The 26512-nt window shown below is 48.0% G+C and overlaps 1 protein-coding gene across 1 annotated transcript in view; it reads left to right on the top strand.

The window, feature by feature from the left end:
- The window catches only part of Slit3 (slit guidance ligand 3), a 557919-nt gene that overhangs the window by 20257 nt on the left and 511150 nt on the right, over positions 1-26512 (top strand). The window contains exon 2 of the mRNA XM_074057753.1: positions 24623-24694. Coding sequence (XP_073913854.1) covers positions 24623-24694 — 72 coding nt within the window. The remainder of the gene's footprint in view (positions 1-24622; positions 24695-26512) is intronic.

The following is a 26512-nucleotide window of genomic DNA, read 5'->3' as shown; positions in this document are numbered from 1 at the left end:
CAGTCCTGGCTGCACATCTTGGTCTTCAGTCAGCCTGGAAGATAACGAGAAAGCGAGGCAGTGAGTCTGCCGTCATCCGGGTTTTGTTTGGGTCTGTGCATTGATATTGGATCTTTAGAGTAGTAATAACAGCTAATTTTTATTGGGAGCTTACACTGTGCCAGGCACTGCGCTGAGTGTTTTCTTATGGCTCCATTTTACTTGTCGCAGGAAGACGATGAGGTCCAATTGGGGTGCAGAGGGGAACGCGCACCTGGCAAGGGGCAGAGCTGTGACTCAGGCCAGCCTGTCCCACCCATGGCGTGGGGCTCATGCTCACAGCCCTATGCAGCTTACAGTCCTCTGACTTTTCAGGTGCTGCCCAGCGGCTCCCCTGATGCTAACGCAGCTCATTCTCAGGCATGGAGACAGTGAAGACGGGAGGCTGGCCCCCAGATCTGTGATCTCTTGCTCTGTGGGTCTCTCCTGAAGATGGGCTTCCTTGTGCAAGTTTCTAATCTCACCAGAGGAAAGGAAGGAAAGCTGGACAGGGCGTCAAATCCAAGGGAGTGATAACTCATTAATTTTCACTCATTCATTCACTCATTTCACAAAGCAGGGTGCAGTACAACTGTGCACACCTGGTGGTAAGCTATTTCTTACCTCGCTCTTACAAAAAATAACCTCATCACACCTAATATGGTGGCTGTCATTAAAACAAGGCAAAACAGACCCAAACAATACAAAACAACAACAAAAAACAAACCCCAGAAAATAACAGGTGTTTGAGAGGACGTGGAGAATTTGAAATTCTCATCCATTGCTGGATGGAAAGCAAAATGGCACAGCCGCTGAGGGAACCAGAATGACAGTTCCTCGAAAGATTATTCTGTTCCTAAGTATATACTCCAAAAATGGAAGCAGGGACTCAAACAGATAATTGTCTGTCCGTGTTCACTGAAGTATTATTCAGGAGAGCAGAAGGTAGAAACGACGAAAGTGTCAGTCAACAGATGAGTGATAAATGATGGAATACTGTTTAACCTTCAAAAGGAATTGAGTACTGATACATGCTTCAACACGGATGGACCTTGAAAGCACTGTACTGAACGAAAGGCCAAACACAAAAGAACAAATATCGTCGGAACCCACGTATTTATGTGAAATGTCCTTCCGAGGCAAATTCATAGGCAGAAAGTAGGGTAGAGGTTATCAGGAGCTGGGTGGGAGAGGCAAGTAGAGAACCTGTGCCTACTGAGCGCTGAGCTTCCCTTTGGGGTGCTGGAATGGTTTTGGAAACAAGAACTACGTGACAGGGGTGGCGGTACGACATTGTGAGTGTCGTGAAAAATAGTTCAAGTGGAAATGTTTCTATTCTGTGTACTTTACCATAGTTTTAAAAAGTCTCATCGCAAGAGAAACAGAGTCTGCTTTCTAAAGGGAAAAAATTCTACAGAAACCCCTTCCTTCCTCCCCTTCGCACCTGGCCTCCGACTCGCACAGGGCTTGGCTTATACTAGATGCATTTAAAAAAAAAAAAGTTTTATTTTTTTGCTGAGCCAAACCGGGAACCCAGTGATTCCATTCGTAGTTGAAGATGGCAGCAAGGCTGGTGAGTGTAAATTTTACTACCATGGCAACTGTGGAACACAGAGATGACAGAAACGAAAACGCAGGAGTATTTTTGGCAGGGAGGTCAGCTGGAGGTGACACGGCTCCTTGCAGGTAACTGCCAGATTTGAAGAAGAGTGATTGTGATAAACACCCAGAACCCCAACTAGAACGGGTCCTCTTCGTGCCAGATGAGGTCCACGCGGCTCTTTGGGACCAACTGAGGCAAAGCGGGTGGAGGGTGATGTTCCAGTTGTACAAGCCTCCAGGATCCTTTGCTAAATGCTTTCCAGGGAAGACAGGAGGCCAGCCTCACTCATCAGCATTTATTCCCAAAGCAGTTCAAAGCCTCAGGAAGAGGCCTTGCGAGTCCAGGGGGCCCCTGGGCTGCACAGAGTCACATCGTATCTGGGGGCCAGGGGAAGAAAGACAACTTGGCCTTTGGGCACGAGACCTGGGACAGATGAGAGAGAAGCCTGCCGCCTTCATTCTGGGCCAGAATGCTTCTGTTAGAAGAAAGAGGCTTTCTACAAGCCGCTGTCAGTTCTGTCCTGCCTTCACTTGGGCTGTCCCTGTGTCCGGGCGCAGCTCACCACTTGGACGTTGGGAAGGGAAGGCTTTCCGCCACCCCACTCTCGGCACCCGCGCACTCAGACATGGCACAGACTCACGCGCACTGGCTTGTAAGGGGGTGTCTGCTGCAGGGTCTCCCATGCTGTCCTGTGACTTCTCCAGACTCAGACTGAGCTATGTTCTCTTCCAGTGTTTGTGTGACAGTGGCACAGTGAGAGGGCCTGGCCCTGACACTGGTTGGAGGTGCTACATTTGGAAAAGACCTGGGCGGCGGCCTCCAAGGAAAGACTGTGGGGCTTAGACGTAGGACTGGCTTTGAACCTCGTCTTGAGGTTCAAAGAGAGGTCACTAGGCCTCCATTACTTCATCTGTAAAATGGGTGTGTGGTGACACTTGTGTCACACCTGTGCAGTCCATATCCAAGCTGTGTGTAAGAGCTCCCCAAGCTCGCAGCTAGTGCTACTATGAAGAAACCAAATGACCGCTTTGTGTTAACGTGGGTCTGGCATGAAACAAAAGGATAGCATTTATAGACCTCCTACTGTATTTAGAGCTTTAAGCTGATGGATGGACACACATTATCATGGCAAATTCTCAGAACAGCCCTATGATGCTGGTGCCATAAGTATACCTGGTTTTCAGCAGGAAAACTTGAGTTTGAATGGTCTAAGTGACTATCCCAAGACTATTCAACTAATAAGCTCTTGAACCCAGAGCCCAGGTGTCTGACCAGCAAGACGCCTATGTGGAAGGACCCCTTCGCTGGGGTCAGTTTGAAGGCTCAGCCTTGATGGGAGACTTGAGTCTGACCACTCAGCCTCAGGAGTCCGATCCCGAATGTCCCCCCGTGGGCTGGGAGGGAGCTGTTTTTCCAGGTTTGCCAAATCCAGTCCCATCAGTCAAACAGTAATTACTTCATCCTGTCTGTCATTCATTCTGTCACATTCATCTTCTGCACGCCCATGCTCCATGACTGCTTGAGTTGAGGTCATTCGTGGAGTGGCATTCGGCCCCAGGCACTGTACTACTGGGTTTTGCACAAGGTTCCGTGTACTCTGCGTGGAAGGCCTCTTTTGTCACTCTTCCTGCTCATTCCTGCTTTACAGCTGATAAAACAGAAGCATAAGGAGGCTAAAGGAGTCACCTTAGGTCCCCCAAAAATGTAAGTTTCAGAGTCAACACTCAAGTTCTCCAAGGCTTTCATCAACCTGAGGAGATGTCTTCTCTTTTCCAGTACTGGTAGCAGTCATCAGTGATCAGGTCAGTGGTTCTCCACTGCAGCAGGCTCCGGTCTCTAAGGGGGCCGGGGAGGGCTTGTAAGATGCAAAAGGATGGGCCCGCCCCAAAGGCTTGGGTTCAGCAGGTGGGATGAGGTCTGACAGTGTGCATCTGTATCACGTTCCCTGTGACACAGGGGTCTGGGGACCCCATGTTGGCAATCGCTGTTCTAGGCTGATTGTCTGTTGTTTGAAAGCAGAATCCTGTTTTTGTTGGTTCCCCTAGAAATACTTGGTACCTGCTACAAAAGACTGCTTGGAATATATTTGTTATTATGAGTTGTTCAGCTGCTTACTCACTTCTGCTTGCTGTACAGCATTGGGTTTTTGCCTCTCCATGTCCAAATACTTAGGCCTTTCCATTTAGGGTTTAAGCTCCTTGGGGTCAGGAATTGTGCACCATCCTTTATAGCACTGTGTGCAGAGCCATGCACACGTGGGGTGTTTGGCAAATATTAGCAGGTGGAGTGGTAGATTTAGAGACTCATGTCACACTCAAATCACAAGCTTCGATGAAAAAAATCCAGGAGTCTAGCTTTTGAGACAGTCTCTGGATTCCTCCAAGAGGACTGGTGCACAGGTGGTGCTCAATAGTGTTTGTTGATGGACTAGCACTAGGCATGTTTATGACCAACCACTTGAGGGCTGTTGTCTTCAGCCTGATTCCCGCTTTGGAGCTCAGCCCCAAAGCACAAGTTGGTAGATGGAATTTTCCAAGGTTGAATATTCACCTCCAGCAATGTCTCCCAGCCCTAGCCGCACACTGAAATCACTTTGGGACTTCAGAATAATATGGTGCCTGATATCTACCCCCTGGGATTCTGCTGTAGTTGGTCTGGGGTGTAGCCCAGGCAGCAAGATTTCTAATGTGTCCCCGGGTGACTCTGGGAACCTCTTATGGAGAGCACTTGGCTGCATGATTTTCTCTTGGGCATTTACAGAAGGCTGCGCATGCATGCACGTTTGTGTGGTGTGCATGTATGTACCTATGCCTGCACATGTGCAGAGAAGTGGGGAGCTACGCGCTCTTGAGTGGTACAGAGCGAGCATTTCTCTGACTCTGAGATGAAGCTGCAGACCTGGGAGTCAGGCTCAGGTAGAAACTTGGCAACCCCAGATGGTACCTGAGAGCACTGGGATGCCTGCTCCCTCTCCCCTGGCCACCCGGCTGAATGCCACATTCCATGACTCTGTTTCAAGGCCGAAGACAGAGTGAGAGCTGAATGCAGGTGGCATGGCTGGTGCAAGGCCTTCTTGTTCTCTCTCAGTTCAAAAGGGGCCGTGCTCCCAGGGGCTGAAGTGTGGGGCTTAGCATTTGGCACCATCTGCGTCGGTGCCGAGTTTATTCTTGGGTTTCTCGGTGGAAACCCACACGGCTATGTGAGCCCCACAGGCTGGCTGAGAGCAGTGGGGAAGGTCATGCCGGGGCCTCCATCCTAGCAGGTTGCTGGACTCAGCACAATCCTGGTGTAATTAAGCATGACAAGAAGAAAAGGGGAAAGGGTTGGTGCTTCCCTCTGTGCATTTAGCCAGAGCCCCGGGGACAGGGGATGCAGAAGGGCCAGCTGCTCTGTTTTACTGCAGCCAAGGCTTGGCTCACCTATGACCACCTCCATCCCTGGTCCCTGGGGTCTGCTTCATAGCCGATAGAGATCAAGTCTCCGAGAGGGACGATTGGGTGAGCAGTTTTCGTTCCCCTTCCCTTTCAACCCTCTTATCCTGTGCCCTTGGAAGCTGTGAGAAGGCACACAGTCCCACGGCTGGCTACATTTAAATCACCCAGCATTGTTTGAGCAGCAGCCCCAGTATGGTGCCCAGCTGTGCATCAGAAAGGATTGGTTCTTTGTCTTGGCTTCTTTCCTAACAGAACCCTTACACTGGGTGGGAAACCATTTCCTATTAAGAAGCCTGGAGTGGAATCCAGTTACGTACCTGGGCCAGACAGGTGATGTAAATGGGTGAGTGAGCTGCCCTTTGAGGCTGATGGAGTAATAGGCCCGTGGTGAATCGGGTACCACATCACAGCCGAGCGCCTTGGTGTGCTATGCCCCTCAGAGGCTCATGTGCTAAAGGCCCAGTCCCTGTTGTGGTGGAATGGGGTGGTGGAACCTTTAAGAGGTGGGGCCTACTGCAAGGTAGTTAGGTCATGGGAAGGAATCACCTTTGGAAGAGATTAATGTAGTTTTCATGGCATCCGGGCTGGCTCCCATGAGCATAGGTTGTTATGAAGGCAGGGCTGAGCCTGCATCTCTCTGGCTCCTGTTGCCATGTGATCTCTTCCATACACTCTTGCTATCATGCATGAGGCCCTCACCGAGGCTGGACAGATAGGCTGTCCTTTCCTAGACTTCCAGCCTCCAAAACCATTGAGATAAGCAAGCCTCTTCTCTTTCACCTGTTCACTGACCCTGAGGTATTTGGTCAGAGCAGTACAAAGTGGACTGATAGGAAGATTTTAAAGACAACTTTCTGCCAGCCAAACAAAAAGGAGTCTGTGCAGTGGGCCTCAGTGGTGGGCAGCCATTCTTGGTGGTGAGCTCTCAGCTCAGGGGCCATGTGCTCCTTCATGTCTGTGTGAGGTCCTGCAAACATAAGGCTCCCAGTGGCCTTGTGGACTTGGACATGTTGTCTTTGGAGCCAGCTGTACTTACAGTGTCTGCCTAAGGAGGAAAAAAATTGAGTGAACAGCTGAGTAAGTTTCCACAATGGAATTGGCAGACCAGAATGAGCCTGGTCTACTGGGCCACAGTGGAAATGTATGGTCAGGTTCAAATGAGAACTTCTAGAAACCATGGTGACTCTCTTCCAAATATAACCTGAAGGCTTTCTCATTTCTGCCCCTTTCAGAGCAAGAGAAGTGAGGGGTAGAGGGAAGGGACAAAGTGGATTCTGAGCCACACTTCCTCCAGGTCAGGCACTGTCCACCAGAGAACACCTGTCAATGCTGGGAGCTCAGAAGGCCTCTGACTTGCCCCAGCCAGTCTCTTCTGTCCTCACCTGCCAACTTCCATCAACCCAGAGCACAGGTACACCTGCAGGCCTTGCCTATGGTCTCAGCCTGCTGGGCTCTGCCTGTGATGTGTGTCTATGGCAAGGGTTATGGATATAGAGATGCCCGTGTTAGCCCAATGACCCTTGCTGTAAGAGGCAGAAGAGACACTGCCGACTTGGGTTGAGGGAAAGTAGGTGGAAGTCCCGCATAGCTTTTAGGCCTTGCTTGTTTCTAATGTGCTGTTATTCTTAGCAGCCTCTGCAGCTCTGTAGAGCTCTCCCACTGTTTTATTTGTCCATCCATTGTGTCCATGGCTTATGTTTTCCATGGAGAGTGCCGCAGTGACACAGTTACTGCAAACAATCTCACCCTATGCCTTGCACCACGCTCCACACCAGGCCCCAAGCCACGTCAGAGTAAGCAAACCACAGCCTGAAATTGCAGCCATTCACATGAGAGAGGAGTCTTTAATTTGGGCTTAAAATAGCCCAGAGTCTGGGAGTTTGAGGGACCAGGAGCAAGGTGCAATCACAGGGATGGGTGTTGGGGACCTAACTCAGAAAGCCTGAGCTGGGACCATGAGCTGGAAGAAAGGCAGGGGTAGGCATTGGGGTCTTGACTCCCCATCATTTATTTGAAGTTGTTCTTTTCACTCTCTTTCAAAACAGAAGAGTGAAACATGTAGCAGTAAAAATGCATGGGACCTGCCCCTTCCAACCTGGAATGCCTATCTGTTCCTCCTCTTTTTTTCCAAAACCTCTCCCTGCTGGCATCATTATAATATTAGCTGTCACCAAGGCCTCCATGTTAGTGAGCTCCTGGATCACCTTATCATACACTCTGTCCCAGGCTGCCATATTGAACAGTGGCCCCTGGGGTTGCTGGGCAGTGATCCTGGTAATACTAACAGCACAGGGACGGTGCACACATATGCTCTACATATTGTTTTAGGACCTGGCATGAATAAATCTACCCATTTCTCACCCCAACCTAAGGAGGAGGATGCCTGTGTTACAACCGGTCCACATTTTACACATATTGAAATGGAGGCAAGAGAGTCCATAACTTCCTCAGAGTCTTGTTGCTTCTTCCGTCTGCCAGGATGGGATGAGCCTGAGTTTGACCTCAGTGCCCACCAAGGGTAAACCTAAGTTTATCCATGGTCCTTCACTTACATACAATAGCTGCACGAATATTCTTGTCATTGTAATGACCACTTTTTCCTTGTTTTTGCCCCTGCTGGACTATAGAAGCTTCCAGATCTGGGGTCATCAAACATTTTGTATAAAGAGTCACAAGTGATTATTTAGATTCTGGGGATCATAGAGTGTTAGTGGAATGACAGTGGGCTCAATTCTGTCCATATAGACCAAAAGCAGCCATGAACAGAATATAAAATGGCTGAGTGTGACTGCGTTCCAAGAAAACTGTACTTAAGGATATTGGTATTTGAATTTCATGTAATTTTTATGTGTCATGAAATACTATCCATTTGATTTTTTTTTTAACTGTGTAAAAGCTCAAAATGCATTCTTAGCTCCTGGTCCATAGAAAAACAGGCAGTGGGTTAGATTTGTCCTATAGGGTGCAGTCTGGTGCACCCAGATTTGGACAGTTGGGTGTGTATGGTAACCTGTACTTTCTAGGCTGCCTTTGGGCCATGGCACTGTCTGCAAGTCTAAGAGGTGACTGGGTAAATTGCTCCATGGTAGGCTCTGGCAGGTCTGCTGAATGACTCAGGGCTACTGCTGATTTTTGCAGAATGAATAAAAATGTCCCTCTTCAAAGAAAGGGATGGAAACCCAATCTTTGTGACACAGCTGAGAACACAACCAGACCCTCCTCCTTGTAAGTCTTCATGGATATTTGTAGGAGCGTAAAAAGCAAATTCTTTCTCTGTGTAAAGCATAGAGATTTATTCCACACAAATAGACTTAGAAATAGAACGTGATTCATAATGGGAAACAGACTTCTCCCCTCAAGATAAATGGAACATCCCCACCTCCCAAACCCAGAGTTGTTTCCTCTTTACAAAGGAAGCAAATTGGATTCTCCAAGGAATAATCAGAGGCGTTTTTAAATTGTCATAATAAGCAAGATATGGTTTTGTGGATGACGAGAGAGCCTTGCCTTCCTTGGGTCTGGTCGTGAAGAGCTGCTTGGAGGATCAGATGGGCCTACTTCCTGTCCCTTGGCTTTTTATCAGTGCCAGATGGCAGAGAGTGGCTCCCGCTGAACGGGGTTGGTGGGCCTGCCCAGTCCCACTGTCTCACTGGAAAGACATTCTCTTCCTTTCCAGCTCTTCTTTGTTCTGCTGAAGTCTTCCCCAGTCCTCGGCCCTGCTTCCTGACAGCTGTGACTCATTTTGACCTGGAGAGAGGGCACTGCAGATGGAGGCTTGCTGGGTGGGACATGGTGCCCGGATGAGCCTGGTTGGGGCAGATGACCTGTGTGGGTGGATGAGCTCTGTGGGCTTCATTTCCAGGCAACTGGGACATTAGACTGAGGCCTCTCATCTTGGGGAATGGGAGAGCCACAGAGGCCAGGGTCATGACCTTGGGCAGATTTCAGCATCAGTTGTGAGTTTGGCCAATACCATTTGTGCACAGATGGTGAGTTGGTCTACAAGTAAGTGGTTAGGGAGGTGGAAGGACCACAATCATTTGATTCAAAATCTTTAGCTCCTTAGTCCTTCACTGGGTCCTGGAGACTTGGAAGGGACCCTGCAGTCACTCCTTGTTCTTGCTGCTCTTGGGCTAAAGAAGGAGACAAACTGGTACCTTCAATTCCTGGAGAGCTTAGGAGAAAAGAGCAGGCCGTCAGGCCATCCTGATCTGCCCTCCAGAACCAACGCTTTGCAGGCAACGCTTAGATGTGTGACCTGAGGCAGGTTACACAGCCCCTCTGGACCTCACTTAACCATAAACCATCAGTAGTGACAGGATCTGCCTTATTCTCCGTGAGGCCTCACAGGAGATGAAGAGCAGAACTCCATACCTGGCAGACTTGTTCTCACGATTTGTATATTTCCCAACAGAACCCATTTCCTACGTGTGTACAGCTCTAGATGTATGAAATCCTTTCTCCTCCCTCATCTTATCTGAGCCTTGGAGGCTCAGCAAGGGTGGGTGAGCCATTTTACCCCTGAGAAGGCCACCCCATTGATGCATTGGGAGTCTGGGTCAGGAGCCTGCAGCTGCATCTCCTCGCTAGCTGTCTGTCACCAGCTGTGCCACTGACCTCACAGGGCTGCAGGGCCGTGTCAGTCCTGTGGACGATGCCCAGATATGTGGCCAGCATCTCGCTCTAAAGGAGCTGGTAGTGTAGTTGAAACAGGAAGCTCCTGGTCTGGAAAGTAGAGCGGGAAATGCTTTTGCTAGCTCCAGCAAGGGAAGGCAGGCTAGAAATGGACCGACCTGGAGTCCTCTGTGATACCATCCGATGACACCCAGAATTTCTCTGTGCTGAACCTCCAGAGACCTGTCTCTGATTTCCTGTGTGTCACTCAGCAGATTCCCTCCACGTGTGACAGGAGCAACAGAGCCAGCCCAGCTTTCTGGTGGATGGTGTCAGCTCCAAGTTGCATCACCCCCGCCCCTCAGATCCCCCGCCTCTCCTCCTTCACAGCAGACCTTAGAGTTATTCTGTGATCACTTCGCGTCATCCTTCCCCAATGTGCATCAAATTAAAGAGTTATTAGGGCATGGCAGGGCATGTTTACAGGGAAGAATTTCCTTTAAAACTCCAGCTCAGCCTGAACTCACTCTATTAGTGTTTATATGAAGCGTGTAGTCAGTTCCAGTGCAATCCATGTTTAAATTCTTACAGCAATCAGTGCGTTCCTCCAGCTGCTCCTTCCTGGTTTCTTAAAGAGATCACTGCACCTATGTTACAAGTTCACAGTGGCTGTGCTCTATGCTGGGGGAACAATTCAGGGTGTAACCACGGCATTCCTGCAGATAGTAATGGACTTAGAAGTGGGGTCTGAAGTCCAAGTGGATGGGATGGGGGAGGGGCTCCTCAAGCACAAAGATATGGTGGGCAGCCAGGCCCCCTTATGAGCAATTCATCTTCACTACTTCTACCAGGGGTGTCTCGGGCTCTAGAAAGGATGACCATTTGTAGTGATTTTCCTGGGACGGTCCCAACTTCTGCCTCTTTTCCTGCTGTAATTATTAGCAGCATCCTCTGACTCACAAAAGTATTCAAGTTTGGATAATAAATTAGATTCATTCTCATTCTGCTGCCCAGATTTGCTGGTAGAATAAAACGCTGACATGGACTTTGGATCTCAAGCCATGCTCAGTGGTGGGTAAGAGAAACCCGTTAAAGCAGTTGACAAGCTGGATGTGGTGGAGCATCCTGTAATCCCAGCTACTTGAGAAGCAGAGATAGGAGGATCGTGGTCTGAGGCTGGTCTTGGCAAAAAGTTAGTGAGACCCCATCTCAACAAACAAGCCAAGTGTGGCGGTGGCAGTTATTACTTTTGTCGGCTACTTAGGAAGCAGAAATAGAAGGATTGTAGTTGGAGGCCAGCATGGGCAAAGGTGTGAGACCCTATCTGAAAAAGCTAAGCAAAACCAAAACAAACAAAAGAACAGTTGAAAAAGAACTCAAGTTCAAATCATTCATCCATCCAGCAGACTTCTTATTTTGGCTTTTATGTGTCAGGCATTGAGCTGAGCCCTGGAAAAAGTCAAACTTAAACAAGATGTGGTTCTGGGTTGTGAGAAGTTCAAGTGTATTAATTGAGCTAAAATTTTGGGTATGTTACTAAAATCTTCTGGCCGGATCATTTCAATTTGCCTTTTACCCTTTAGGACTTATATTTAATTCTGATTGACACCAGACTGCCTGGATATAGATGTTCATTTGGTCATTTATCAGCTTGTGACCATAGACAGGTACCTCCGTGTGTTCATCCATAAACTAGGATCACTGCCTAGCTGGATCCACAGTTGAAAGAGACCTGCTCCCGATCGCTCAGCTCAGTGCTTGGCACGTGGGAAATGGTGTACATTGGCCCTCAGGGTAATTTTTTACTCACTCGGAAAAAATTTACTTAGACCCCCGAGTAGCAATTGAACCTCTATTGACTAGAGTTAAGTGGCCTTCTTAAAAAAACAAAACTTATTAAAAATGATGTAAGTTAGGGCTCTAGCTAAAGGCAGTGAAAATTACAGATTGTAACCCTGGGGTTAATCAGTTACTTGACTCCCTTTAAAGATGGGAAGTAACTTCTACAAGGTCTTGTTATGAGTTAGAGCATGGAGGAAGTCACGGGTGTCTCCCTTATGGGCCAGTGTTTCCATTCGTGGGTATTTCCAGGCGTGTCTGTCAGCATGGACAAGGCCCCATCGCAGGCACCAGGAATTCCAGATGTATCCATGGCAAAACCCAATAAAACTGTAAGAATTCTCCTTCCTTAAGTCACAGTCCAGCAGACTTGGTCTGGGTGGTGAGGGGTTGGCTTACACTCCACATAGTCACTCAGGAACCTAGCTCCTTCCACCTTGGGACGCCACCATTTTTACACGTGGTCTCAGATGACAGCATAATATTGGCCCTGCCTAGAGGTGGCATATATTACTTTCATTCACTTTCTCTTAACCAGAAATCTGCCACATGGTCCCACTTAGGCGCAAAGGGCCTAGAAGTTTAATCTCGTGGTTTTGCTTAGGAGGAAAATGAAACAGTTTGGTGAGCATGTCGTGTGGTCCCTATGTTTCTTGCCACTGTTCCCAAAGCTGACCCGGACTCTTCTGGGATTTCCATTTCTTGACTCCCATTATTTGAGGAGTGATTTTATCATGAGTTCTCGTGGGCGGTGTGCGGATGGGCTTGAGAAGAACCTTTTGAGGAGACCGTGGAAGGGTTTGGGATGGCTGGGCCTGATGGAGACAGACAGACAGAGTGAACCCTTCAGAACTGTGGTCACCATCTGGGGCTGATTGTGCAGAGAAGAAGATGTTGCCTTGGGCCGTTACAAGAAGACTTTGGGGCAGATTACTGATCTATTTGTTTTTTTAATTTTCTTTCTTTTCGGAGAGGTACATCCTTGGTTCCCTCTCAACAGGGTATGGCTGGGGTAGCAGAGGTTGCTTTGAGGGGAGGGATGTGGATTAAACCAGGTGCCTTGTCAATGTTAATAAGATGCCAATGTCCTTCCAACACCTTCTGCTTCTCACTTGTGCCCGTGCCCACATTTTGCCTGGATAGTGATCAACAAGTTGGTGGTAATCTTACTTCTTGACTTTCTCTTCAGGGTGTGCCTGGGGTAGACGCGGGAACTCTGAGACCAAGGTCAGAATCCCTTTGTACGTATCATCTCACTAAATTCCCCCAACATCCTGAGAGGCCAGTCCTGTTACTGTGCCCATGTTAAAGAGGAGGACACAGAAGTTTAGGGGCTAGCAGTAATATTCCTAAACCCTCCACAGCCTGGTAAGATTTGAGCCCAACTCTAACTCCAGGGCCTGCATCTTAACACTGTGTTCTGTAGCATCAAACTCCAGTGCCTGTACGAACTACAGTAAGCGATGGAAGCAGATCCTGTGGACTGGGATTGCAGAATACTCGCTTTGTCCAAAGTGCACAGTTGTCTCTTGGCACCAGGTTGTCGTGGCCATGAAAGTAATCGGATTGTCTGACTTTTTGGAGACAGGCTAGAATTCCAGATTTGTATATGAAATGCCCCAAAATTGGCAATTAATTTGCACATGTAAAATTCACAGTGAGAATGAGACTAAACAATGTCTGCAGTCCAGAATTCACCTGGGGGCCACCAGTTTGCAAGTTCCACTCTACTACCTTAGCAAAGAGCTCCGTTGTGTCCCATGCATACCTCTTTGTCTTGAAGCATGAAGCTGAACTGAGCAAGACAGGAGCACGGACTCTTCTGCTGCAAGGAGGGAAAAATAGAGACCCCCATACCCATCCTTCCTCCTTATAGAGCCTTTCCCACAACCTCAGCTGAGCATCCAGGTTGTCCCTGTGTCTGGCCTGTTTTTCTTCTTGCAGGTAGCTGTCTACACAGGGAGGGCTGTAGGCTTTTGCAGGTGTAAAATTATAGATGCAAGTGTGTTGCCAAGTCAAAAATTTAACTCAGGGAAGCTTAGTTCCCAAACAACTGTGGTAGTGTGGAGCCAGTTTTTAAAATCAAGTTCAGTCATTCTTTCCTGAATGCATGTATATGTTTTTAAACTTGTATGTGGTTATATAACTAATTTGAATGAAGTGCAAAAATCGGAGGATATTTGAATAATCCTCCTGGTGGGTGAACCTGGAGAGATAAAACAGGAGAGGAGAGCTCTATGGGGGAGACACAGCTGCCTGGGGCGCAGGGGGCAGGTGGGGGGGGGTGGGAATTGGATAGTTCTTCAAGACTTGCTGTTTTCTCTTTTCATTCACATAGTATGAGATCCATGGGCTGGGAAGAGGAAACAAAGACAGAAAGTCACCATTAGGGCAGAACAATGTGGGTAGCTTTTGAGAAATGCCCCTGGGGTCATCTCAAGGACATCTTTTGGCCATAGGGCCAAATTTCTAGTCTTGGACAGATCCTCTCCACCTGGTCATTTTGACTGTGATGAGAGTCTTAGGTCAACTGGTTTACCTTTTTTGGCATTATTTTGGAGGAGCAGGAGGTATTGTAATATTAAAAAACACAAGCCCCCACTAACACCACCAACAAAACGCTTTGCCTCAGCACCCCCAGAAGACACGGGCAATATATACACACTTTCCTGCTGTCTCCAGGGGGCCTTCCTTCATCCATGGTGTCTGGGACAAAGCGTGGGGCTCCTCTCCTGTCCTCTGGGGGACAAGTCAGGTGCACAGGAAATGACAGAGGCTCTCTAGGTGGAAGGAAATGTAATGAAAAACCAGAACGAGTCGTGGAGAGGCCGAATGATCTAGATGTTCAGAAGGGAGAAGTCAACGTGGGATGACCACTGGGGTAGGTGTTGGGTGTACACCGGGGCTGGACCAGGCCTGCAAACAGGGCTCATCTGTTTCCCATGGCTGTTGTAATAAATGCTACATGCTTTGTGCCAGACTTTTATTCTGTCCCACTTCTGGAGTGTAGACTTCTGAAATGGGATGTCTTCAGGGCCGTGCTCCTGAGAGCTGCATGGAGACCTCTTTCTTGCTTCTCCCTGGCTGCTGGTAGTACCCAGCAGTCCTTAGCCTTCCTTCGCTGGTGGCTGCATGGCTCTCCTCTCTGCGTGCATTGTCACACAGTTATTCCTGTGTGTGTCCCTCTCTTATTCTTACAAGGACACTAATCATACTGGATCAGCACCCATCCTGACGTCACTCTAACCTGCTTACCCTATTTCTAAATAAGATCACATTCACAGTAGCAGGAGCTTCTGTGCTACTTCAGCCAGCAGAGCTTTGGGGTACATGAATCAACCTATAACATCACAGTACATCTGAATGGAGGGGACATTGAGGGCTTTCAAGGTCAGCAAATTGTGGGCACATGTGTGGTTCCCAGTATGCCTTGCGTGGTTCCCAGATCTTGTAGGTGCCCTATAAGTGTCTGTAGCTCTGAGGAAGGAAGATTTATTTATTTATTTATTTATTTATTATTTATTTATTATTCATATGTGCATACAAGGCTTGGGTCATTTCTCCCCCCTGCCCCCACCCCCTCCCTTACCACCCACTCCGCCCCCTCCCTCTCCCCCCCACCCCCTCAATACCCAGCAGAAACTATTTTGCCCTTACCTCTAATTCTGTTGAAGAGAGAGTATAAGCAATAATAGGAAGGAACGAGGGTTTTTGCTGGTTGAGATAAGGATAGCTATACAGGGAGTTGACTCGCATTGATTTCCTGTGCGTGGGTGTTACCTTCTAGGTTAATTCTTTTTGATCTCACCTTTTCTCTAGTTCCTGGTTCCCTTCTCCTATTGGCCTCAGTTGCTTTTAAGGAAGGAAGATTTAAATGAGGCAGGCTGTGGACAGTGATGACACCCCCTGGCTGTAGTGCTATTGACTGAAAGTAGCATTTGAGGGGAGTAATGTGATTACAGGGGTGAGGACTGATGCCAGGGGAAAGCGACTGTAGGTGTGAAATTGCTCACTCCCTTGTCTTATCCCCTCTGTGGTTCTGACGCTGGAGGCATGTCCTGTGCTCCAGTCTATCTAGACTGCCTTTGTGGTCCTGAAGTCATACCGCTCTGTCACCTAGACTTTCTTTTGTTTTCTTACATGGTCCCAATGCCTTTCTCCCTCACAGCTCTTTTGTTTCTGCTTTCCCACCTGGGAACTTCTCTCTTCCGCCTCTCCCTCAGCTGCCTCCTTTACCCCTTGGTGTCAGACCCAATCTCTCTTTCCAAGAGACATCCTCCTGACTGCCCCAGACAAGGCCTCCAATTTCTCACCCTGCATCTTCATTCTATTTACCACAACCTGGAACCACTACTGGTTACTTCTGTAGTGTAGCCTGTAGTCCTTTTGTTTGTTTATGGTGGCCTGCCTCCTGCCATATTTATTTTCTTATCCCTCATAGTTGGCCGGGACCTCTGCTCCAGGGTGTCACAGGATGCAGTCACAGGGTTGGTTAGGCTGTGATCTCCTCTGGTGCTCTTCTGGGGAAGGAGCTACTCCCAAGCTCTCAGTCCCGCACAGTGTGTTGTACCAAGGACTTCGGGGTCTGGCTTATCCTTCTCTGATCCTAGTTGGCTGTTGGTGGAGGCTGCCCTCAGCTCCTGGCCATGAGAGCCTTCCAAACGTAGTCACTTGCTTCATGACAATGGGAAAGGGAAAGAGTTCCCTTGCAATGTGAGCACTAAAGCCCTAGGAAGCATGTCACAAAGGTGACATCCCATCACCTTTGTATTGTGTTGGTTAGAAGCGAGTCATCAGCTCCTGCCTGCAGTCAAGGAGAGGGGAAGCTTTACCAAGAGAATAAGCTTTTAAAAAGGATTCTATCCCCAGCCACAAGTATGTGCCAGGTCCAGAGTAGGCGATTAACAAAGGCTTGCTGTAGAAAGGAAGGACGGATGGAAGGGAAGAAGGGACACAGGAAGAAAGGAGCAAAGAGGGGGGAGGGAAGGAAGGAGGAAGGAAGGGAGAGAAAAAAGAAGGAAAGGAAAGATGGAAGGAAGGAACGGATGGATGGGAGGAAGGGATACAAGAAGAAAGGAGCAAAGGGAGAGAGGAGGGAGGGAAGAAAGGAAGGAGAAAAGGAAAGAGAAAGGGAAAAATGGAAGAAAGGGAAGGAGGGAAGGGAAGGGAAGAGGAGTAAAGACCTGCTTTTCCTTTCAACATGCTTTAACAGCCAAAAACAAAAATGTGCTTGCATTTATCCTAAGGCAACGCCTCTGGGCTTTTCTCTGCTGTTCCTCTTACTGGGAGTCCTTGTTCTGCCTTATACACATTTTCATGACAACTCAGCTGGGCCCAACTCATTCTTGAGGTCTTAATTAAAATGCCACCTTTTCCCGGAAAAGGTGACCCCTCCAATCCCCACACTCTTTCCTTCACACTCATAAGCTTTTTATCTATGCCTCTGGCGTGGTCTAGAGCAGGAGTCTATAAACTACAGCCCATGAACCAAGTCCAGCTCTCGGTGGCCTACTTTTGGCGCACAGCCACACCCATTCACTCACGTATGGTCTACAGCTACTCTCATACTACAGAACAGAGTCAAATTATGAGAGAAAGTATGGCTGGCAAAATCCAAATTATTTACTATCTGGTTCTTTTAAGGAACGTTAGCTAACTCATGGTCTAATGTTTACCACAGCCTGTGGTGATTGCACCTTTATTTCTTCCTCACTCACCTCTGAGTTCTTCAAGACAAGGCCTATGCCACTGTATTTCTAGCTGAATTCTACCAGTTGTTATAGCTCCTGAAAGTTAATGGTCCAGACATACTTGTTAATGAATGAATGAGGAAACGAATGAAGGAACTTGGAATGAAGGAACGAAGGAAGGGAGGAAGGAAGGAAGGAAGGAAGGAAGGAGGGAGGAAGAATGTATCAGTAAGAAACAGAAAATAGGTGGAAACTGAGAGTAGGGTTATTTAAGGAGGATTGATTTATACAGGAACAATTTCAGACAATTTCAGAGGTGCAGGTATGGCTCAGGAACCACAGGGATGCTGTAGAACCCAGGACTAGAAGCAGTGAGCAGTTTCTACCTGCAAGCCAAAGAAGTCTAGAGGAAGCAAAGTGTTCTGGAACCAGGAGATGGACAGAGTCTGAGGAGGAGCCTTGAGTTTTGGTGGCAAAACTAGCTAACCTGTGTGAGCTCTCTGGGAAGGACCCAGCAGGAGAATGGACTTCTTGTCCAGAGTCTGTTTTTCCTTCCAGTCTCAGCATGCCTCATGGGGTGGTGACAGGGTTCAAAAGCCAGCCTGTGATGTGGTCCCTTCGGGCCAGCCTCCCAGGCTGGAAAGGGGTAGAACAGAGAGAAACTGAGCCAAAGCCCCCTCATGGCCCCCTTGATCTGGTTTGACTGGGAATCAAGGCTAAAGGACATCTAAGTTTTGGCCCCTCACACTCCTCTCCTGAGCAGTTCTTCCAGGTCACACCATGGGATCTTGAGTGTGCTGTCATCCCTACAGGAGACTTGTTTAGGAGCTCCTTCCTTGTCCCAGTCACTTTGTTTCTTTGTAGTTCTCGTCATTGTCACCAGGCTTACCACCCTGACTTCCTTCCTGTGTCTTTCTGGACATCTTCTCTGAGTTCCTGCTCTTGACGCTTCCATACACTTCTCACTTTTTTATACCCATCCAACATTTAATTTTTCAATTTCTCTAAGTATCTCATGAATTTGAGTCTGTCTCCTCAACTAGACTCCAAGCCCTTTGAGGGCAAGAACCAAGCTGTAGTCTTTAAAATTTCTTAATCAACTTGGTTATGGCTCCCCAAATATACGACTTAAATACATAAAAAGTGACAGGACTTTATGGATCACACTGTCTGGGCTCCTACCCATCCCACAGACATTATGCCCAATGTGAGTTAGCTACAAATAGCCTCATGTGACATCTTCCACAAGTTTACCTTTGGTCAAGACCCTTGTTTCTTTCATGAAACCCTGAAGGCAGCACTATGTGTACATTTGTACAGGGGAAGGTAGTTTTATAAGTGATCTGAGCGTGCAGTGTGCTCTTTGTGTACAGATGTTCCCAACTTAGGATAGTCTATCCCATTGCAAGTTGAAAATCTTGTAAGTAAAAAAATGCATTTAAGGCACCTACCCTACCAAATGTCGCAGCTCAGCTGAGCTCGCTTGAAGCACACTCACTTAGCCCAGAGTTGGCAGAATCATCGATGGTACACAAGCTATTTTGTGATAAGAGTGTTGAAGAGCTTGTGTAATTTGCTGAGAAACGGCTGATGATCTGAGTACACTTCTGTACCATTATGAAGGGGAAATCTGGTCGGACCATCATAAGCAGGGCCCCTCTGTAGGTCTCACCACCACAGGTAAGTACCTTTCCGAGCTGTGTTCTAATCACACCATCACATGCTCTCCCTACTGGATGCTGAACTGCTTTGAAAGATGTTTGCAAGCGACTCTCCCACTTGCTTTCTCTCTTGGGCCTCTACAGCATAGTCCCGTAGAGCTGAAATCTTGGGACACATTTTATAAAAGTCGCAACAACAATAACATCTGGGGCTCACAGAAGTTGTGTCCTTCACAAGGTCACAAGTTGAAAAGTGAGGAAGCTGAGATTCAAATCCATGTCTTCTGCGTTTTCTCCTGTTAGCGCTTTCTCCACATGGCTCTGTTTCACTGGGTAGACTTTTACTCATCCCTTCCCCTTCCCGATGTGCCGTGGCACAAAGAAAGTTCTGCAGGAATGCCAGAGGGTGAATAAAAAGAAGGGTGTGAATGTGTATGTGCTGGGATAGGGACAACAGTCTGCCCTAGACAGTGTCTTTCATCTTTCCAACATCGATCTGAGTTCCCCTTCCTTCCCGCTCCACCCAAGGTGTCAAGCAGATGTGAGAATAGCATAGAGCTCTGACTCTCGGTGTCGGTTTATGATTCAGTGATTGGGGTGGGGAAAAGCAATGCCGGAGATCACCATGGTGATGCCTTGTGGATGGAGGCAACACGGCAGACCATGAGCACCATGGCAGACACCAGGCGTGGGCAGAGACAGAAAGCACCTTCCTCCTTGGGTTTGCAGAGGGGCAGGAAATGTGCCATCTTGGCTGAACTTGGGGGCAGCCAAGACACTAGGAAGGGAAATTCTGTTCTGTCCTATTCTATTTGTTTAAGCATTCTCATTTATATTCATTCTCTCTCTCTCTCTCTCTCCCTCCCTCCCTCCCTCTCCCTCTCCCTCTCCCTCCCTCCCTCTCTCCATCTCTCCCTCTCTGCCCCCTACCCCCGCAGTAGATAATCTGGGAAAGTACAAAATCCTTAGACCCTAGTGGTAGTTGGACAGCGTGATGTGATGGCTAAAAACCTGGCCTCTGCATTCGGAGTCCAGGTTCAAATCCCAGGCTTACCACTTATGGCATTTGATCTCGTGGCAAGTTTCTTTGTGTGTAAAAATCTTCTGCAGGGTGGGTTGGAGGAAACTGAGCTCCAGCATCCTCCTGTGAAAAATGAGACAATAATAGCAGCTACCACAAATGATTGCTGGCTGCATTAGAGACTCAAAATGAGCACAAAATCCCTAGCCTAGTGCTTGGTGCACAGTGTGGGCTTAGCAAACATCAGCTGTTGGGGAGAGCTACAGTGTCTTAACATGCTGAAGAAAGATAGCGACGTCTACCTTTCAGAACTGTTGCAAAGGCAAGAGGGAGAAAAAGCTTGGAAAGCTAAGATAATGCATTTGTCAAGCCAAATTTCCATGGCTTAGGAGAGATTTCTGGAACATGTCCGAGTCTACTGTGTGTAAATAAGGAGGCAAGGGAGGAGAGGTCTCTGTCCTTCTAGTCACCTGGGGACTTGGCTCCTTTCCGTTAGAAACCCCAAAGTCCCCCATGGTATCTTCTGAATCCAGCCCAAGATGAGGGGCAAGAAAGAGCGTGAAGGATTAGGTAGGGAGTTTTATGGCTCAGGCCTGAAGGCAGTATGGCATGTTACTTCTGCCCACATAATAGTGATGTAACAGCGAGGAGAACTCAGTCACAGGGACACGTGCAAGGGAAGCTGGGAAATGTAGTCTCTGCATACACAAAACAGTTTGATGGACAGCTTGCCAGTGTGCCATAGTGTCCAGTGAGTGGTGATCATTATTGGGACCAGTGTTCTGAGCTTCACTGGGAGGGATGGGTGTCCCTAATTATGCAGTTTTACTGAGCCTGAGAGAAGGGCCAGTTCTTATCCCTCTGCCCCCAGAATGACATCTTCATCTCATCTCTGAGCCATCCCTAACCATCATGACGACCGAAGGTCTCCATCATTAGTGGTGAACCAAACATCCAGAAGGTGGCTTTTTCTTCCTTCCTGTTCTTCCTTTCTATTGTTACAAAATGAAACACCCTGAAATTTAGTGGCTTAAGACATTAATACTTTAATATTCATTTAGTATCATCTCTCACCATGTTTTGTGGGTCAAGAATCCAAAAGTAGTTGAGCTGGATGGTTCTGACTCAAAGTTTCTCATAAGTTACCGCAGGGTGGGGGCTGGACTGGAGCCTCAAAGGTGTGTGTCTGACCTCTGGGCTGGAAAGGCTCCAACAGCTAGGGCTGGGACTCTGCGTGCAGCTTTCCTGTACCCCCACCACTGTCTCTGATTCCTGTCTTTACCTGGCCTCACCTGCCAGAGACATTGTGCATGTGAGGCAGAGACAGAGAGAAAGGGAGAGAAGGGAGAGGGAGAGGGAGGGAGGAAGGGAGGGAGAGAGAGAACAGCACCATTTCTGCCACAATCCTCTCTGTCCAAGCATCCTCAAAAGCTGGCTCAAGTTCAAGGGAAATGGACACCCACTCTACACCTCTTGATGGTGAGTGTGTCAGAGGAGAAATTGCAGCTGTATTTTAAAACCACAACTTCCTCTGCCCATGATTATAGACACTGTAATTGTTCCCCATCCAGAGTCAGCCTACTGCCTCCTGATGTTCACAATTCATCCTTGGCTGACATGTACAGATTCCATCAATGGGCAAGGTTGAAGATCAAGAAATCTGGTGAAAGTCCCAAAGAGCCTGGGCTGGGGGTTGGAGAACTGGGGTCAACGGACAGCTCCTCCTCAGTGTCAGTTTAATTCTCGTGTTTAGTCAAGTTCCTCACTGTGCTGTGGTCTGGAAGTAGATGGGTACAGCAAGCAAGGAGGCTCAGAGAAGTTAAGTGAGTGACTCAAACTCAAACAGCTGGGCTGGGGGTAGCAGGTGGGACAGAGATTGTAATCTGAGCCTGACTCCCCTCAAAACGTGTGCTTCCTGGCTTCTGCCTAAGTTCTGGCCTCTGGCCTGGAGTTCCATAGTCCCCTAAGCTTCTGACTCATGGCAGCATGTGTTTTGGGGGGCCAGATGAAGGCCAAGAGCCTTCCTCTCCATGTGGCCCCCTGTAGCACTCTGTACCCAGATACCATGGGAATAGGTGCCAAAGAAATGCTGCAATGGAGAGGAAGCAGAAGGGCCCCTCTTGGTGCTATCACTACAGTCACAAATGTACCCGTTTTCACCTGTATGTGAGGAGACTCTTGGAAGATTCATTTGTAGACACAAAGTTGGGATAAGGTCAACGTCCCTTTGTGAGCTGAGATTTCAGAACGGAGGGGGGGAGGGATGAAGGTTAACTAATTACAGTACTCTTGCCTCCTGTGACTGAGTATTTAACATGCTGGATAAGTACCTCATTTAACTCTCATAAAAACATGAAGTAAACAGGGCATGGTGGTGCACATCTGTCATCCCAACACTGTAGTGGCTGAGGAAGGAGGATCAGGAGTTTGCCCTCAGCTGGGCTAATAGTGAGATCCTGTCTCAAAAAACCAACCAAACAAACAAAGCCCTTGAGGTCGATGTTGACATCCTTATGTTGACTGGAGAAACCGATTCTCAGAAATGAGGCCACTCAGTAGGTGGCTGGGCAGACAAGGAAACTTAGGACTGGTTGCATCTGAAGTTCCAGCTCCCGAGCACTGTGTGCTGTGCCTGGGGACCCTCAGCACACCCTACCCTGCCTCGTCTTGGACATTTCAGAAGCACGCTCTGTGTCACTTCACATCACAGATATTCATAGGAAATACAGGGTGCTGTGGCCACTAGCTCAAGCTGCTGCAATTCTACACTGAAACCCATAGCTGCATTGTCTGGCCACAGTTGTCAGGGTCCCCAGCCACAATTCCAACTTCCAGGGGAGGTGAAAAGAGCAGGTGGGGAACTCGGGAGGGCACAGGTTCCTGGCTGTCCATGATGTCTAACCGTTGCCTGGGATCCTTCTGCATTCCCTTCCTGCCCCTGACTCTTACCACACCAACCCTCTGTGAAGTCTGACAAGGCAAAACCACTGCTTTGCTCTGTCACAGGCTGGTTAGGAGACAGCATGGATGGTGGTTCTAGGTGATGGAAAACTGGATGAGGAAGGGAGGTCACTCAAGGACTCGCTTGATTTTAATTTCAGAGTTATTTCCATGATATCAGGAGAAGAACCCATCTTCCAACTCACTTGTTCCTCTTACAAAGTGCTAGAATCTGAGCAATGTCCCTGCTCCTCTTATGCAAATGTGTAACTCATGTCTTTCTGGGGCATGGCTGCTTTCTGTCCTCATGGAGGAGGCATTTGGATGGGAATCTGTCCCTGGAAAAGTGCCTCTTTTCCAGTGCAGCCACGTGTCCTGTCATGATACCTAGGGCGATGGTGGACAACATGTATGGCAGTGACCCTATAGGAGAATACTGCCTTGAGATATCATGCTGGCCACCTTTGATTGATTGAGTATACTCCAGGATGTTTGCACAATGATGGAATCACATAATGACACACCAAGTGACATATGACAGTACATAGGTGTTCTAGAAGAAAGCCAGTTTACAGACACCATATAGAAACACCAGGAGCAAAAACCCTGAAAAGTTTCTCATAAAGAAGCCATAAAAGTATGAGTTTGTCCAATATCCAATATTGAGAATTATAATATGTTATTCACGTTTTCTTTTTTATATCCAGTAGTCTTAGATGACTTTAGTGAGCACAGTGTCTGTATAGCTGCTCCCAGGTTCATTCTTAATTTCAATAATCCTTTTGCCTTGGTTTTCCACCACCCATGGTGCCCCCTCCACCTTGACCCTGATGGTACACCAGAAGGCTTTCAGTTCTTCTGTGGCAAATTCTCCTTTCGGGGGTGTGGGGGTGGGGGTGATTTTCAGGAGAGTAAGCTTACAAGTTGAGGCAGGAGTAATCCACGTAGCTGTCTTTTCATAATTACGAGTATCACTTTCCTTCACTGCGTGCCAAGCGTGGACTCCATGTTGGGCTATGAAGTTGAATGAGATGTAGCCTTTGCCCTTGAGGAATTTGAAAACTATTTAGGAAATGGACAGGTTTTGTTTGGTCTCTTGTGCAAGGTTGTGTTGTCTTTTGGTCTCTAGCTTTGTAGCAAAATCAAAAAAGATTTCTTTTGGTTTCAAGTGACAGAAAATTCAATTCAAATTGGTTCAACCCAAAATGTGAAGGAGATAGGATAGATTAGCTCATCCACATATAGAAATGTCTGACTTCAGACATGAGTACATCCGGGCTCATAGGGGAGCATGAAGAATGTCTCTTTCACCTGCTGGTTCTGGTCTCTGTCTTAGTGGTGGTGAAATGGCTTCTGGCAACCAAAACAGTTTAGCAGTACCAGAAGAGAGAGAACTACTGTCAGTTTGCATCACTGAATCACATATGCATTCCTGAAACAGTTATGGCCAGTTAAGCCTGGCCTGGACCAGGTGCCCATCCAAGGAATCTTGGGAACATGGAGGGGGGCCAGTCCACTTGTATAACCTAATTTGAAAGTTGGGAATGGGGCTCATTGAAAGCCAAGTGTGTTAATTGAAGGGGCCATAGTTAAAATATACCAGTGTTCTACTTTGTACATAAGGAATAGCTTATCCCGTATGGTCTCCTTAAGGTTACGTGGGCATGCTCAAGGGATGTCATTGGTCACTGGGATGGCCTTTTCCTTGACAGGCAGCATCCCTCCAGTGCAAGCCAGGCTGGGTTGAATAGACCATAAGTGCTACCCGCAAAAACTTGACCTGACTTTGCTCTCCATTGCAGTGACCTGGACAGAAATAACATCACCAGAATCACCAAGATGGACTTTGCTGGGCTCAAGAACCTCCGAGTCTTGTAAGTAGCAGATGACTGTCCAGTGTTTTATTCATCTTCAGCTCTTCAGCCTCATGAAAATGTTCGGGTGCCTGACATCCCAAGCGTCAGGCAGCAGGATTTCACTGTTCTGCAGCAGCAAGCCCTTCATTACTGTGCCCAAGTGCTCACAGGTGTCATGTTCTGTGTCTGGATACTACTGGCTGGGCAAGATTGATGGAAGAACTCAGTTCCAGTGACAGGGAAAACAGAAGGCTAGGAACGAATAAATCAACATGCCTAGCTTCCAGGGTGACAGCAATGTCAGGTTGGCCAGCTATGCTTCCCTTCCATAGAGATTATAATTTCTTCTCCAGCTTGTGCACTAAAAGAGCAATCAGGACAAAAGTTATTTATCTTGTTGCTTAGTGGAACGGAGGGGAAGAGGGAGGGAGAGGATCGGGCAGGGTCAGAGCTCTTGCTGAACATTCACAGCTGCTCAAGACAGGTAGCAAAATTTGAGATGGCCATTGATGGAGTAGAAAGAAGCAAGGAATATTAGGTTTCTTTGCTGAATATTGAACATTTTCACCTGTCCTTAGGTGTGAGTGGTAAGAAGCTTCCCAAATCCTTGTCCTCTAAAAAGCCTAAGACACTCAGAGGTACAAGGGTGCCTCCTTCTTTACTGTCGTTGGCTTTGGCCCATTGTGTGGACCCAGACCTGGGTAGTTAGACCCCTGCCTTGATGCTGTTCATGTCACAGGCTCTTCTCTGGCATATCTTTGCTAGAAGTGACAGCTAAATCATTGGCACCTGAAGCCACCTCGTTCTTTTGACTAGTAGCTTTCTAGAACAGAATGAATTTCGTGCTTGGGCCAGGAAGTATCATATCAGATGATGGTTGATATGGGATTAACTCCCATGTAACTCTGGGCAAATTCCCTATACCTCTTTGGGTCTCCAGTTCCTGATTGCAATACAGGGAACTCTTATTACAAATAGGGTTACAAATAGAGTGTTTTATGGTTTCAACACTTCCACAAACAGCCTTCCATTAGCTTCTCTACCAGTTGTGAAGCAGTACTTCTAGAACATGCCTCTCTGGATTGAGAAGCAGTAGTAACACTGATGATGAGGACAACCAGTGGTACTTCAGATGGACCAAACTTGGTGTCCTGCAGTGGTGATGTGGAGTTGCAGGAAACAGAGCACAGATGGGTGGAAGAGGCTCAGCTCCACATAGTAGGTAACTTCAGGAGTTGGAACTGGAACCTGAACCGTGCGCCTTCTTTAGAAAGCCAATACCAGCAGTGTTCCCGGTTGACAGTGCAAAGGGGCTGGGGGTGTAGCTCAGTGGCAGCACATGGTTAGCATGCATAGGACCCTGGGTCCAATCCCCAGCCCAGAAAGGAAAAGGAGGGAAGGAAAGGGACAAAAATGAGAATGGAAGAGAATGAGAAGGGGAGGGAAGGGAAGGGGGAGAAGAGGAGGAGGAAGGGAAGGGGATGGAGAAGAAGGGAGAGAAAGAGGAAGAGGAAGAGAAGGAGGAGGGGGAAGAGGAAGAAAAGAGGAGGAGGAAGAGGAGATAGGAAAGGCAGCACTGGTGTGTGGGGCTTGCCTGGGCATTCCTGAGCTTTCCTGAGCACCCTTGTGCAGGCATGCAGGGGTCCGGGTGCTGGGCTTCCAGCTACTAGATGCCCCCCTACCCCTATGTGTTCTCCTGTCATTGGTCTTGAATGCTTTCCTCTCATCATCCTCAAAGGGGTGCCAAGTCTCTTGCCCTGAGCAGCTGTATGTCTGTCTAGTGGTTCATTTTCTAACCAAGTCAAAAACAACCCTCTGGTTTTCTTACTGTTGCAT

This window comes from Castor canadensis, chromosome 16 (genome assembly GCF_047511655.1).
Source record: "Castor canadensis chromosome 16, mCasCan1.hap1v2, whole genome shotgun sequence".
Classification (NCBI taxonomy): Eukaryota; Metazoa; Chordata; class Mammalia; order Rodentia; family Castoridae; genus Castor; species Castor canadensis.
Note: the sequence above shows the minus strand (reverse complement) of the source record. Positions and strands in the feature narration are given on the sequence as shown.